This window comes from Podarcis muralis, chromosome 5 (assembly GCF_964188315.1).
Source record: "Podarcis muralis chromosome 5, rPodMur119.hap1.1, whole genome shotgun sequence".
NCBI classification, from domain to species: domain Eukaryota; kingdom Metazoa; phylum Chordata; class Lepidosauria; order Squamata; family Lacertidae; genus Podarcis; species Podarcis muralis.
The window spans coordinates 98,770,848-98,785,822 of NC_135659.1; the positions used below are offsets into that span (position 1 = coordinate 98,770,848).

Here is a 14,975-nt window from a genome sequence, read left to right on the forward strand (position 1 = left end):
GAATTATGGTGCTGGAGGAGACTCTTGAGAGTCCCATGGACTGCAAGAAGATCAAACTCATCCATTCTTAAGGAAATCAGCCCTGAGTGCTCACTGGAAGGACAGATCGTGAAGCTGAGGCTCCAATACTTTGGCCACCTCATGAGAAGAGAAGACTCCCTGGAGAAGACACTGATGCTGGGAAAGATGGAGGGCACAAGGAGAAGGGGGCGACAGAGGACGAGATGGTTGGATAGTGTTTTCGAGGTTACCAGCATGAGGTTGACCAAACTGCGGGAGGTAGTGGAGGACAGAGGTGCCTGGCGTGCTCTGGTCCATGGGGTCACGAAGAGTCGGACACGACTAAACGACTAAACAACAACAACAACAACTTCTCCTCCAAGGAGCTCAAGGTGGCATGCAAGGTGCTCCCCTTCCCCATTTAATCCCCATGGCAACCCCATGGGCAGGAGGATAGATGAACTGAGTAGCCAGGGCAAAGGGAAGCCGTTTTGGATGCCAGGTTCATATTTTGGATTCTGGGAGCATCTCTTTCCTTTCATATCATCCTTATCTCCCGCCTCCTGCCAGATGTTCACCTGACAAATGTAGCCGTGCAGAAGACAGCCCCTGACTATGACCCCGAAAAGGTGAGGAATGAGGGCCCAGGTACCCAAACCCTTCTGTTTCAGGGGCCGGGGTGGTTTGGCTGGGGGATGAGAGAGGCCACAGTTCAAATCCTCACCCAAGGAGTGGCTGTAGCAGGAAGACCAATGGGTTAAGAGTCAAGATAGAGGAAACATGTTAACTGTAGCCCCTTTGGGCTCTGCATTTTGGGGGTGCCACTTCACCCTGTTTTTACAACTTGCCCTGCACATAGGTAAAGGTAAAGGGACCCCTGACCATTAGGTCCAGTCGCTTGCAGCACTCATCTTGCTTTATTGGCCGAGGGAGCCAGCGTACAGCTTCTGGGTCATGTGGCCAGCATGACTAAGCTGCTTCTGGCAAACCAGAGCAGCGCACGGAAACGCCGTTTACCTTCCCGCTGGAGCGGTACCTCTTTATCTACTTGCACTTTGACGTGCTTTCGAACTGCTAGGTTGGCAAGAGCAGGGACTGAGCAACGGGAGCTTACCCCATCGTGGGAATTCGAACCACCAACCTTCTGATCGGCAAGTCCTAGGCTCTTTGGTTTAACGTCACGCGCGTGCGCAGAAGCAGTGAATCGTGACATGTGCAGACGCACATGTTCTGCTCATGATGCTCGTTCGCAACCAGAGGTACCACTGTATCGCAATGTTGAAAACCAGAGATTGCCCAGCCCTGCGCAAGGCTAGTTGAAGAGGCCTGAGGAGACACACTCTGCTTCTGGGCCTGAGGTTCCCCACTCCGAGCGCAATACTTTAGGTGCGGGGATTGCCTCAGTACCATGCTGTTCCTGTAAGGTAATTGACATTACTGCCGTCCCACCAGCTGCTGGGCTACCAGCCTCATGGAAACATTCTTGTGATATAAATGGAGTACCCCATCTGTTTAAAAAACCCAACAACTCTAGATGTCCAGTTGGGTTTTTATCAGCAGCTGCCACTGTCACTCTTGGCTGTTTTGGCCTGTGTCCATTCTATCGATCTCGTTTATGGCTCACCCTTTTCCCACAGAGCTCAGAGCAACAGTTGATCTCTTTTGGTCTGTTAGCAATCTTGAGAGGTAGAGTAAACTGAGAGGCGGGGGATGAGTGGAGATTTGAACTCGAGTCTCCCCAGCCCAAACCCACCTCTTTGTTGGCAGTCAGTAGAAAAAAGACAGTCACAGAACCGAGAAATTGCACAAAACAAATGAAATACCGCGAAAACCCCTGAAACGAGAAGTAATCGGCTAGAAATATTATCTTATGAAAATAAACTCAGTAATAAAAATCAAAGAGTTTAAGGGGAAAATGAGAAAAACCTCAAATTGAACGAAGCCTTAACGGGATGCCGGCTACAAACCTCGTTTCCCTGAACTATTCAGTTTCCTCAGAAGGAAATAGAAAAATCATAAACCTTAAATGACCAAAATTCACAAGAAGGGGCTAGAACTCCCAAAAATTCTGAAATATTTATAATCCTGGGCCGACCTAGGTGAAGCACAGCGTAGCAATAAAGGACTGAGGACTCAAAGGTACAATTTCTAATATTGAATTTACAAAAAAGGTTTGAAAACCTAAATGGCAAGTTTTAAACAAAGCCAATTTAGAGGAAGCAAAGCCCAGTAGTAAAGAGTTGGGGACTCAGCTGTGAAAATTCTAGTGTTGCCTTTACAAAAATGTTTAAAAAACCTAAATGGCACAAATTCAAAGAAAGGAATACAAGATAAGCTGTTTTAGATTTTCCCCCTTAAACTCTTTGATTCTTATTATTTAGTTTATTTTCATAAGATAATATTTCTAGTCGATTACTTCTCGTTTCAGGGATTTTCACGGTACAGTGGTACCTCGGGTTACAGACGCTTCAGGTTACATACGCTTCAGGTTACGTACTCCGCTAACCCAGAAATAGTGCTTCAGGTTAAGAACTTTGCTTCAGGATGAGAACAGAAATCGGGCTCCGGCAGCGCGGCGGCAGCTGGAAGCCCCATTAGCTAAAGTGGTGCTTCAGGTTAAGAACAGTTTCAGGTTAAGAACGGACCTCCGGAACAAATTAAGTACTTAACCCGAGGTCCCACTGTATTTCATTTGTGTTGTGCAACTTCTTTGTTGGCAGGGCTGCAAGTGGATGATCCAGAAGTTCCGACTCTACCTGACCGCCAAGCACGGGGCGGAAGCCGTGGAGAACCTCTTCGCCGAGATGGACAACATTTTCATCAAGAGCCTGCAGAGCGTCCAGAAAGTCATCATCAGCGACAAGCACTGCTTTGAGCTCTACGGCTACGATATCCTGATCGACCAAGACCTCAAGCCGTAAGGGGGGGGAGAGGGTCAGAGGATACTCCCAAGGGAAGGGAGATAGCTCAGTTGCTCTGGATCAGAAGAGGAGGAGGAGGAGGAAGAGGAGAGACAGCAGGAACTGGAAGGGCTAGCTGGGCAGCAGACAGTTCAAGGGAAGGAAGGAAAGATTGCAAGGCGTTGGGAACAGGAGATTTTTTAAGGGTTCATAGGTATCTCGCCTGCTCCCAATATCCAGTTATGTGGCTCTTTCCAATATCACACAACAGGGCCGCCACATAGTGGATTCAGATAACCAAAGTAGAAGGAGGGTTAAGAACAGCCTTCTGCGACCTGGTGCCCTCCAGATGCTCTAGACTACAACTCCCATCATGCCTGACCATTGGCTGCTGGGAGCTGGGAGTACCGACTGCTAATGGAGAAATCTGAGGGCTCCCTTGGACAAAAAACAAGGACACCAGCCAGGAATACCAGAGCAAAACAGCAGCCAGTAGGCTTGGTCTTTGTTGAAGACTGTCGCGACAGGACTCCCACCTGCCACAAGGTGGAACAAGATGGAAGCCCCGAACAAAAGAGAACCCCAACTTTTATTAGCTGCTAATCCCCATGTTACACCCCCCCCAAACTACACCACTTATACATCGCGGTTACATCATGAAAGGGGAGGTCTGGTGGCAGTAATCTGAGCATCCTGGACCCTGCCCCATGGTTCTCCTTGCCCTCCACCAAACACCCATGGAGTGTAACAAAAAAGATATTTACATTTCCCTGTTTCCCAGCCAAGTTAATCACATCCTTTTGTCTTCATCTGGGTTTGTTATTTCTGGAATGGCACTCAGGTAGCAGGATGCCAGGGATTATCACTCAGGCAGAGGGGCTGCTGAGGAGCTGATCTCACATGTCTACAGTGGTGCCCCGCAAGACGAATGCCTCGCAAGACGAAAAACTTGCTAGACGAAAGACTTTTCCGTTTTTTGAGTCGTTCCACAAGACGAATTTCCCTATGGGCTTGCTTCGCAAGACGAAACGTCTTGCGAGTTCTTGCGAGTTTGTTTCCTTTTTCTTAAAGCCGCTAAGCCGCTAATAGCCGTGCTTCGCAAGACGAAAAAACCGCAAGACGAAGAGACTCGCGGAACGGATTAATTTCGTCTTGCGAGGCACCACTGTATATGAATTTCTGAAGTTTCCCCAGTGAGCCAGTACATAGATACATTTATCAGTGAATTCTTACACTTGGTATTGTGCAGCAGAGGTCCTTTGAATAGATAGGAAGAAACTGTGATGAAGTGTTTTGCGGGGTGTTACGGCTAAAATCTGGGTGCGGGGCTATTCTGCCACCCAACTCGTCGGACTAAGTGTCCGCGCGTCCCTGCGGAAGAAAATGAGCTCAGCCGGACAGGAGCAAACTGCAGAAGATCCAAGTTTATTGCGCAACAGGTTCAAGACGAGATTGAACAGCGAGAAAGGGGTGGCATGAACTTTTGAAACTCCCTCCATGTCCCAGAATACAGTGCAAAATACATCCCAGTTACATCATGAATACATTAAGGAAAGGTTGGGTTACACTGGATTAACATATGGAGGAGGGAGGGGGGAATATGCAGAGAGCTGGAGATATAGAGGAGGGAGGGGGGAATATGCAGAGCTGGAGATATGCGCAGATAAGCACATCCTGAGAAGACAATGGTCCATGTATGCGTAGTCTGTCACCTGGCATTGCCCGGAGGAAAGGTTTGGCAGAGTGATTTTGACACACTTGAGAGATTATGGAGGACAGGGGAGGGGTGATGGAGTCCTAGAGAAATTGAGCAAATATTTGTAGTGAAGACATGCCCCCCCCCCCTTCCGTAACAGGGGACAAATCACAAAAGTCACAAAAGTGATTGTGCTGGTTTTGGTAGTGGGCTGCACGTGCAGGATATCTGCTGGAGGGGCAACCCCCACCCCCAACCTACATATAAAGTCCAAGTTGGGGAAGGCATATTCGGAGCACTACAGAGTTTTCAGCACAATCCTATCCATGCATACTCGGAAGGAAGTCCCTATGGGTTTCGCGGGGGGGGGGGGGAGTTCCCCCACGTAGGTGGATATTGAATTATGGCTGTTGGCTGTCTTAACTGCTGTATTCCGAGGGGAAAGCGTAGATCCGTAGGGAATAGGACTCTTTAACAGAATTCTCAGTTTTCTCACAATGCAGTAAGTCTCAGGGGGTTGGGGAAATTGAAACTGGTTTAAATCCAATTTTCGTTTGCAGGGGCAAATGTCGTTGGAGGGGAACCTTTGCTTCTTGCCATTCCCTTACATTGTCCAAAGGGAGAAGAGGTCAGCAAGGCAGGATTGTGCCTTTTCTCGCCATTCTAGCCTCCAGCCATCCTCTCGCCTGCCCACCCCTATTTCCCCTCCGCCCTTGGCAAGGAAATCTGGCACAATCAATTTCAGACCTGCCACTCTGCTTTCGAGCTCTGCCCTCTTGGCCTTGCCCCCCCCCTCCCTCTGCTGTGGCTGCTGGTTCAATTAGCGCCTTGGTGGCTTGTCAGCATTGCTCCGGTGCCTCTGCCACAACCCTGGGGACAGCTCTATTTAAAAGGAGCCGATAAGCAGACGCCAGGCAGCCACCGTCTGGAGCAGTGACTCTGCATTGTCTGACGCGCTCAGAGGAACATGGAGCCTGCCTCCCTCGGCACTCGACAGAGACCGAGTAGCAAATCCCGGGGCCTTGCAGGAGAGGACTGCAGCCCAGCTTCTTCGCATTATTTATCTGGCTCTTCCCCAAAGCCTTTGGGTGGAAATTTGCACCCAGGTCTTCAAAAGTCTGGGGCAGATGGGGCTTGCTTACCTAGGAAGGTAGCCCATCTAGGAGAAGGAAGACTCTGGTCCTAAACCTCCCAGGATTCATGAGAACGGGCATAATAATAATAATAATAATAATAATAATAATAATAATAATAATTTATTTATACCCCTCCCATCTGGCTGGGTTTCCCCAGCCACTCTGGGCGGCTTCCAACAGAACACTAAAATACAATAACCTATTAAACATTAAAAGCTTCCCTAAACAGGGCTGCCTTCAGATGTCTTCTAAAAGTTTGGTAGTTGTTTTTCTCTTTGACCTCTGGTGGGAGGGTGTTCCACACCAGGGTAGCTCTGTTTTGGGAAGTTTTTAATGTTTGACGTTTGATTGTGCTTTTAATACAGTCGTACCTCGTGTTGTGTTTGCTTCGTGATATGTTTTTTTAGGTTGCGTCCCGCGGCGACCCGGAAGTACTGGAAAGGGTTACTTCCGGGTTTCACCACTTGCGCAGGTGCAGGTGCGCAAAATGATGTCACACGCATGCGCAGACGTGGCGAATCGCGACCCGCAGATGCGGGTTGCGTTCTGCTCATGTTGTGAACGGGACTCCGGAACGGATCCCATTCGCAACCAATGGTACCACTGTATTCTGTTAGGAGCCGCCCAGAGTGGCTGGGGAAACCCAGCCAGAAGGGCGGGGTATAATTATAATTATAATTATTATTATTACTGCTGCTCCTCCCCTAGACCAAGTAAAACCATAGAAATAATTAATTAACTGACCAATCAGGTCAGTTCTGCCCCCCTAACAAAAGTCCTCCCCCCCAAAAAAAAATCCTGACTGTGGCCATGGTTCAATGGCACCTTGCTGCAACTGCAGCCAGGCTGGTGCCAGATGTATTGCATCAGCGAGGCTGAGAGGGGAGTCTTGCCTGGGCAGCCCAGGACCTCCATATGTACCCTGCCCAGCCTTGCACCCAGGAGAGGAGGTGCACTCACTTGCCTCTCTAGAGAGATGGGTGCCAGCCACCTTCCAAAGGCAGTTAGCATAGACTAGGGAATGGAACCCAGGGCCAGTCCACTGGGATTGGGCAGACGTCACTAACCTGGTACCACCCAGATGTTTGGGACCGCCACGGATGAGCTGTAGCCCAAAACGTCTGGAGGGCACCAAGTTGGCGAAGGCTGAGATAGGTTCTGGCTTGGAGGAGGAGAGCGGGCCAGTCTTTTCTGCCCATCTCGACAGCATGTACATTGTGCCCACTGTAGTATGAGTGTTGGCATGGTGGAGTGGTTAAGAGCAGTGGACTCGTAATCTGGTGAACCGGGTTCGCTTCCCCGCTCCTCCACATGCAGCTGCTGGGTGGCCTTGGGCTCATCACACTTCTCTGAAGTCTCTCAGCCTCACTCACCTCACTAATAATAATAATAATAATAATTTATTATTTGTACCCCACCCATCTGGCTGAGCTTCCCCAGCCACTCTGGGCGGCTTCCAACAAAGATAAAAAATACATTAAAATGTCACACATTAAAATCTTCCCTGAACAGGGCGGTCTTCAGATGTCTTTTAAATGTCAGGTAGTTGTTTATCTCTTTGACATCTGCTGGGAGGGTGTTCCACAGGGCGGGCGCCACCACCAAGAAGGCCCTCTGCCTGGTTCCCTGTAACTTGGCTTCTCACAGTGAGGGAACCGCCAGAAGGCCCTCGGTGCTGGACCTCAGCGTCCGGGCAGAATGATGGGGGTGGAGACGCTCCTTCAGGTATACAGAGTGTTTGCTGTGGGGGAGGAAGGGAAAGGAGATTGTAAGCCGCTTTGAGACTCCTTAAGGAGAGTGAAAGGCGGGATATCAAGCCCAAACACTTTTCCTTCTGTGACCAAGCAGAAGAAGGGAGGGTCTATGGAGGTTAGAAGGGGCTGAATTCTCCGTAGTCCCAATAAGCCCTATGGGTTGAAGCAGTTGCCAAGGTTCTTGGGGAGAGCCCCAAACTTGCTTCCCCTACAAGCCACTGATGGCACTAAGAGCACAGTCTGGTAGCGTGCTCAGATACACCCCTTTACTTTCTCCTCACCTGTGGGGACACTTCCTCAAAGAGAGTAGGCTGGCCAATGAATGAAGCAGGATTCTGCATGCTTCATCTAATAATAATAATAATAATAATAATTTTATTTACACCCCGCCCTCCCCAGCCAAGGCCGGGCCCAGGGCAGCTAACAAGCAAAAATAAAAACAAGTTGAATGAATACAGTGGTGCCTTGCAAGACGAAATTAATCCGTTCCGCGAGTGTCTTCGTCTTGCGGTTTCTTCGTCTTGCGAAGCACGGCTATTAGCGGCTTAGCGGCTATTAACGGCTTAGCGGCTTTAAGAAAAAGGAAACAAACTCGCAAGAACTCGCAAAACGTTTTGTCTTGCAAAGCAAGCCCATAGGGAAATTCGTCTTGCGGAATGACTCAAAAAACGGAAAACGCTTTCGTCTAGCGAGTTTTTCGTCTTGCGAGGCATTCATCTTGCGGGGCACCACTGTACAACTTAAAAACAAGATTAAAATACAACATTAAAACATTGAAACATTAAAATGCAGCCTCATCACAGGAGGAGAAAGGAATGCACCTCTCGCACCCGTATCAACCAGTCAGCCTCCACAGGGCAGGTTTGCATCGGTGAACTGCCTCCCCATCACCAAACCGCACGGACCCACAATGAAAAGACAAGCCAAAGCCCGATCTCCTTAGCTCCGGGTGCATTAAGCACACAAAGCAGCCCCTTCCAGCTCCCACTGCTCTCTTTTGCTGTCTTTGGCAGGTGGCTTCTCGAAGTTAATGCTTCCCCCTCCCTCACGGCCAGCAGCCAAGAGGACTATGAACTCAAGACCCATCTTCTGGAGGATACCCTGAACATAGTGGACATGGAGGGCAGGTGAGTAGAGCAGATGAGTTTAGTCGTTTAGTCGTGTCCGCCTCTTTGTGACCCCCTGGACCAGAGCACGCCAGGCACTCCTGTCTTCCACTGCCTCCCGCAGTTTGGTCAAACTCATGCTGGTAGCTTCAAGAACACTGTCCCACCATCTCGTCCTCTGTCGTCCCCTTCTCCTTGTGCCCTCCATCTTTCCCAACATCAGGGTCTTTTCCAGGGAGTCTTCTCTTCTCCTGAGGTGGCTAAAGTCTTGGAGCCTCAGCTTCAGGATCTGTCCTTCCAGTGAGCACTCAGGGCTGATTTCCTTCAGAATGGAGAGGTTGGATCTTCTTGCAGTCCATGGGACTCTCAAGAGTCTCCTCCAGCACCAGAATTCAAAAGCATCTATTCTTCGGCGATCAGCCTTCTTTATGGTCCAGCTCTCATTTCCACACATCACTACTGGGAAAACCATAGCTTTAACTATACGGACCTTTGTCAGCAAGGTGATGACAAATCAGTTGTTAATAATTATAAAACCACATCAAAGCCCCACAATGGGTTACAGCAATTAAAGCACAATGTTGTTGTTTAGTCGTTTAGTCGTGTCCAACTCTCAGGACTCCCAGGACTCCGCTTCTTCTTGTTGTTGTTGTATAGTCATTTAGTCGTGTCCGACTCTTCGTGACCCCCTGGACCAGAGCACGCCAGGCACTCCTGTCTTCCAATGCAGTTTGGTCAAACTCATGCTGGTAGCTTCGAGAACACTGTCCAACTATCTTGTCCTCCGTCGTCCCCTTTTCCTTGTGCCCTCCATCTTTCCCAACATCAGGGTCTTTTCCAGGGAGTCTTCTCTTCTCCTGAGGTGGCCAAAGTCTTGGAGCCTCAGCTTCAGGATCTGTCCTTCCAGTGAGCACTCAGGGCTGATTTCCTTCAGAATGGAGAGGTTGGATCTTCTTACAGTCCATGGGACTCTCAGTTGGCTCTACTAACCTTTATAGTGTGCCTTCCGCACTGTCAATCCCCCTTAGGGTGCAGCAGGAGTCTTTGCCCTATGGAAATAAGCAACAAGACATGTGCACTGCTTATGACTCCCCCAGTTTTCCTGCATTCTCAAGTGCTGCAACCCTTAATCTTATGCAGTGCACCAAAGCCAAGTGCAAGTTCATGGGAGATGTTTCAAACCACTTGTTTTCCTGTGTCGACCATCTTTCTGCAAAACCACCCAGTCCTCCTTGGTCTCTCCAACCTCCTTTTGCAGGAACTTCTTCCTGGATTCCTCTTGAAGTAAAGCTTATTTGTTTTTAAATATTTTTTTATTATTATTAATTGACACCCATACACAATCTTAGGTACATGTACAGCCTTACATAATTACACCATTACGGTAAATATTGATTTAAACTTGTATTTGTACGTGCTCTTTTCTTATAATTTCTAACTAAACAAATAAACCAAAATAAAAATCCAGTAAACTAAATTATATGAAAACAGACCTCCCATCATTTCCCGATGTAAATTACATTTACAACATTGTATCTACTTATACTTACTCTTACTATAGTTTCTAGTACTTTCTTATAACATACCATACTGTTTTTCCTTGCTTAGTAGTATTTAATTTACACAAGGGTCATTCAAACGCTGCTATAGATGTTATGTCGTTGTTATATTTTTGTAGGTATTTCTTAAACATATCCCATTTTTGCGTGAATGATTGTTTTGTATTTCCCCTTAATCTATCTGTCAATTGGGCCAATTCTGCATGGTCTAATAACTTATTCTGCCATTCCCTTACTGTTGGTACTTTCCCCCCTTTCCAGTTTGATGCAATTAATAATCGGGCAGCCGAAGCAAAGTTTATTTGTGTTCCTAATCCACTCCCTTTAAAAGACTCGGGGCAATTAAGGAAGACGATATATGCCAACACACCTTGCCAGGAAAGCACTGGGTCAATAAACCAGGTGGATCGCTCTGTTCTAGGGTGATCATCAGAAGCAGTTCTCTGAATTCTTTTATATATATATATATATATATATATATATATATATATATATATATATATATTTTAACATATAAATTATAAAACGTACCACAAAACTTATCACTTATACAATCTTTTTAGACTTCCATCAGCACCTCTGATGATCCACCATTTTAACTTCTTATGCATTTCTTAACTTTATATTGCTTTTACATCTCTTAACAAATCACCCTTCCCCTTCTCCATTTTTGCAATATTTCCAATATTACTCCTCACAAAAATTCTTGCAAACCTACAAACGTCATCTGATCTTCACAAATACTTTTCAAATAGTCCGTAAATTTACTCCAGTCTTCCGTGAATTTCTGGTCCTGCCTGTTTCGAATCCTTCCTGTTAGTTTATCTATTCCATTAACTTCATCCTCCATTCTTCAATCGTCGGTAATTTTTCTTGCTTCCATTTTTGGGCCAGTAATATTCTAGCTGCTGTTATTGCATGTAAAAAGAGCTTACATTCCTTTCTCAGTTTTCTGAATTCTCAGTGGCATGCATCCCTTGTACAGGAGATGGATAAGTGCTAAACTCGTCTCTGTCCTCCCAAGCTGCCATCTCGACATCCCCTCCAAGGTTGGAGCTTGGATGAGCAAATCCATCTCAGGAAGGGAGATGCAGAGCAAAGGATACAGGCCTGCCATTGACTCTCAAGCCTTTGCTCCTACAGGTTGACGGGGAAGGAGAAGCGTGTCGGAGGCTTTGACCTAATCTGGAACGATGGTCCAGTCAGCAGAGAAGATGGGAATCTGGACACACCCATGAACGGCTTCGTTGCAAACACCCACCTAGGTATTCAGCCAAGTGGCTCTTAGGAGACATAGGCAGGGTGAGGGCTGTAGGCGTTGCTGTTTCCCCACCCCCAGATGTGTCAAACCCATCTCAGCACTGGAGAGGGGTGGCTGGGATCATCAGCAGCAGCAGCATCCTTTATTATTTATACCCCGCCCATCTGGCTGGGTTTCCTCAGCCACTCTGGGCGGCTTCCAACAAAGTATTAAAATACAGTGGTCTGTTAAACATTAAAGGCTTCACTAAACAGGGCTGCCTTCAGATGTCTTCTAAAAGTCTGAGAGTTGTTCTCTCTGACATCTGGTGGGAGGGCCTTCCACAGGGCGGGTGCCACTACCGAGAAGGCCCTCTGCCTGCTTCCCTGTAACTTGGCTTCTCGCAGTGAGGGAACCGCCAGAAGGCCCTCGGCGCTGGACCTCAGTGTCCGGGTAGATCAATGGGGGTGGAGACGCTCCTTCAGGTATACTGGACTGAGGCCGTTTAGGGCTTTAAAGGTCAGCACCAACACTTTGAATTGTGCTCGTAAATGTACTGGGATCCAATGTAGGTCTTGCCGGCCGCTCCCAGTCACCAGTCTAGCTGCTGCATTCTGAATTAGTTGTAGTTTCTGGGTCGCCTTCAAAGGTAGCCCCACATAGAGCGCATTGCAGTAGTCCAAGCGAGAGATAACTAGAGCATGCACCACTCTGGCAAGACAGTCTGCGGGCAGGGAGGGTCTCAGCCTGCGCACCAGATGGAGCTGGTAAACAGCTGGCTTGGACACAAAATTGACCTGCACCTCCATGGACAGCTGTGAGTCCAGAATGACTCCCAGGCTGCGCACCTGGTCCTTCAGGGGAACAGTTACCCCATTCAGGACCAGGGAATCCTCCACACCAGCCCGCCTCCTGTCCCCCCAAAACAGTACTTCTGTCTTGTCAGGATTCAACCTCAATCTGTTAGCCGCCATCCATCCTCCAACCGGCTCCATACACTCACACAGGACCTTCACCGCCTTCACTGGTTCTGATTTGAAAGAGAGGTAGAGCTGGGTATCATCCGCATATTGGTGAACACCCAGCCCAAACCCCGTTGATCTCTCCCAGCGGCTGCATGTAGATGTTGAAAAGCCACGGGTCGCGTTTTGCCGCTTCCGTGCATGCGCGTGACATCATTTTGAGCATCTGCGCATGCGCAAGCAGCGAAACCCGGAAGTAACGTGCTCCGTTACTTCCGGGTTGCCACGGAGCGCAACCCGAAAGCTCTCAACCTGAAGCACATTCAACTCGAGGTACGACCCCTAACTTGAATCCATTGGTTCAAGTCCAGAGCAGGAATTATGGGAATAGATCTTGACAGGTTAATTCAGAGTAGTTGTTTCTGAACCGGCCTAGCTCTTTTAAGTTGCTGCTGGCGATTCATTCAATATTCTTGGAGATGATACTGATATTATCATACTTCTTTTTCAAAAATCCCTTATGCATTGCTGCTTTAAGCCACCGCAAGCCCCTCAACTTCACCACCCATTTCACTTGAATAGCTTCCCAAAAGGCGCACAGTACAGATTATCACGGTGTTGTGGTCCGTTCTTTGCTTGATATTGAGTTGAGGAGACTCGGCTCTCTCTTCCCACCTCCAACTCCATCAGTCTCAGCGCCTATCACAGGCTGTCAGGTAGTACTAAGGTGGGGGCGAGAAGCTCCTGCAGCGTTTCCTGGGGGCACATTTTCAAACTGACTGAACCACAGCTCAGCCAGAGAGGCAGATTATCTCCTCGCTCCGTGGAGGGGACAAGTCACATGTAACACCTTGTTATCGCTTTCATTTCAGGCTACAACAATGACAGGAAGAAACAGCTGAGGCAGCTTTTCAAGTCTTTTCAGACGCAGCAGAAAGTTTAAACATTGCAGCGGAGAAATGGTCGGGTGTGTGTGTGTGTGTTTCCGGGCTCTGGAGCTGAAGTGAGGTCCTTGCCGGCTTTGCTGCCTCAATTATGTGTCTGTGGGGATTTCCTCCACTTTGGGGAGCTTCAGGTGCGCTGTTGAGAAGATTCCTTTTCCCAGCAGACTGACCAAGCACTGGACACAGAACAGCTTTTAACCTGGGCGTGTTGCAAAGTCGGATCTATTGCACAGTGTTTTTGAGCAGGCAGATGGTGCGCTACTCACCTGGCCAGGTTCAAGCAGTGCTTAACATGGACAGCATCTGTGGGGGCGAGAGGCAGGGGAGGAACACAATTGTTGCTCTGCCAACTGATTGCAGCAAATCAACTGGCACCATCCACATGCAAGGCTGAAAAGAGTGATGCGTCCCACCCAAAGACCCACTGCCTTGACTAAAATGCATTGCAGCAAGCATGAATAAAAATTAATGGCTTAGTACTGCTAAGGACCCAGAAACATGTCCCTTTGGTTCTTGACTAGAGAATAATGTTATGGGGTGGCAGCGAGGCAGAGCACACCAGAACCACCTGCTGGTCCTCAATAACTGTTTCCCTGGAAGTGCATCTGTTCCTTCCCTTTTGCACACTCACTGCTATAAGGAATGAAGTTGAACCTAAAGAATCTAAGCTTACAGGTCTAGAACAAGCCTGCCATGTTATAGGATCTAACTATTTGGAGATAACTATCTCATAAGCAAATGGATGCGGGTGGCGCTGTGGGTTAAACTACAGAGCCTAGGACTTGCTGATCAGAAGGTCGCCGGTTCGAAACCCCGCGATGGGGTGAGCTCCCATTGCTCGGTCCCTGTTCCTGCCAGCCTAGCAGTTCGAAAGCACGTCAAAGTGCAAGTAGATAAATAAGTACCGCTCCGGCGGGAAGGTAAACGGCGTTTCCATGCGCTGCTCTGGTTCGCCAGAAGCAGCTTAGTCATTCTGGCCACATGACCCAAAAGCTGTACGCCGGCTCCCTTGGCCAATAAAGCGAGATAAGCGCTGTAACCCCAGAGTCGGTCACGACTGGACCTAATGGTCAGGAGTCCCTTTACCTATCTCATAACCAAAGCACAAGGCTTCGGTGGATGGGTTTGCTCCGGTTCCAGTTTAAAGGGTGGACATACATGCAGTGGTACCTTGGTTCTCAAACTTAATCCGTTCCGGAAGTCTGTTCTAAAACCAAAGCGTTCCAAAACCAAGGTGCACTTTCCCATAGAAAGTAATGCAAAATGGATCTCTCCGTTCCAGAATTTTAGAAACCACCCCTAAAACAGCAGTTTAACATGAATTTTACTATCTAACGAGACCATTGATCCATAAAATGAAAGCAATAAACCATGTACTGCAGTCACACAATCAATCAGTAGCTGAACTGGATCAGTAGCTGAGTCAATCAGTAGCTGAAAAAAGCAAAATAAATAGCAAAAACACACAGACCTCAGCATAACACTCAAAACGGAAGTGTGACACGCAAAATGGAAGTGTGGCACTCAAATCGGAAGCATAACACTCAAAACAGCATGTTTGGCTTTCGAAAAAAGTTCACAAACCGGAACACACACTTCTGGGTTTGCAGTGTTTGTACCCCCGCCAGTGAGATAAGCTATCTCGACACTATTTCTGAGGATGGGCGCGCATTGCTAC

At 48.1% G+C, this 14,975-nt stretch overlaps 1 protein-coding gene across 2 annotated transcripts in view; it reads left to right on the plus strand.

Moving 5' to 3' along the window:
• TTLL9 (tubulin tyrosine ligase like 9) overlaps window positions 1-13,794 on the plus strand; it is a 50,891-nt gene extending 37,097 nt beyond the window's left edge. For both annotated transcript variants that reach the window (XM_028735587.2, XM_028735588.2), the window contains exons 10-14: window positions 571-629; window positions 2,721-2,917; window positions 8,500-8,613; window positions 11,295-11,416; window positions 13,226-13,794. In XM_028735587.2, the coding sequence (XP_028591420.2) occupies window positions 571-629; window positions 2,721-2,917; window positions 8,500-8,613; window positions 11,295-11,416; window positions 13,226-13,296 (563 nt within the window). In that variant the 3' untranslated portion in view covers window positions 13,297-13,794. The remainder of the gene's footprint in view (window positions 1-570; window positions 630-2,720; window positions 2,918-8,499; window positions 8,614-11,294; window positions 11,417-13,225) is intronic.
• Window positions 13,795-14,975: the final 1,181 nt, after the last annotated feature.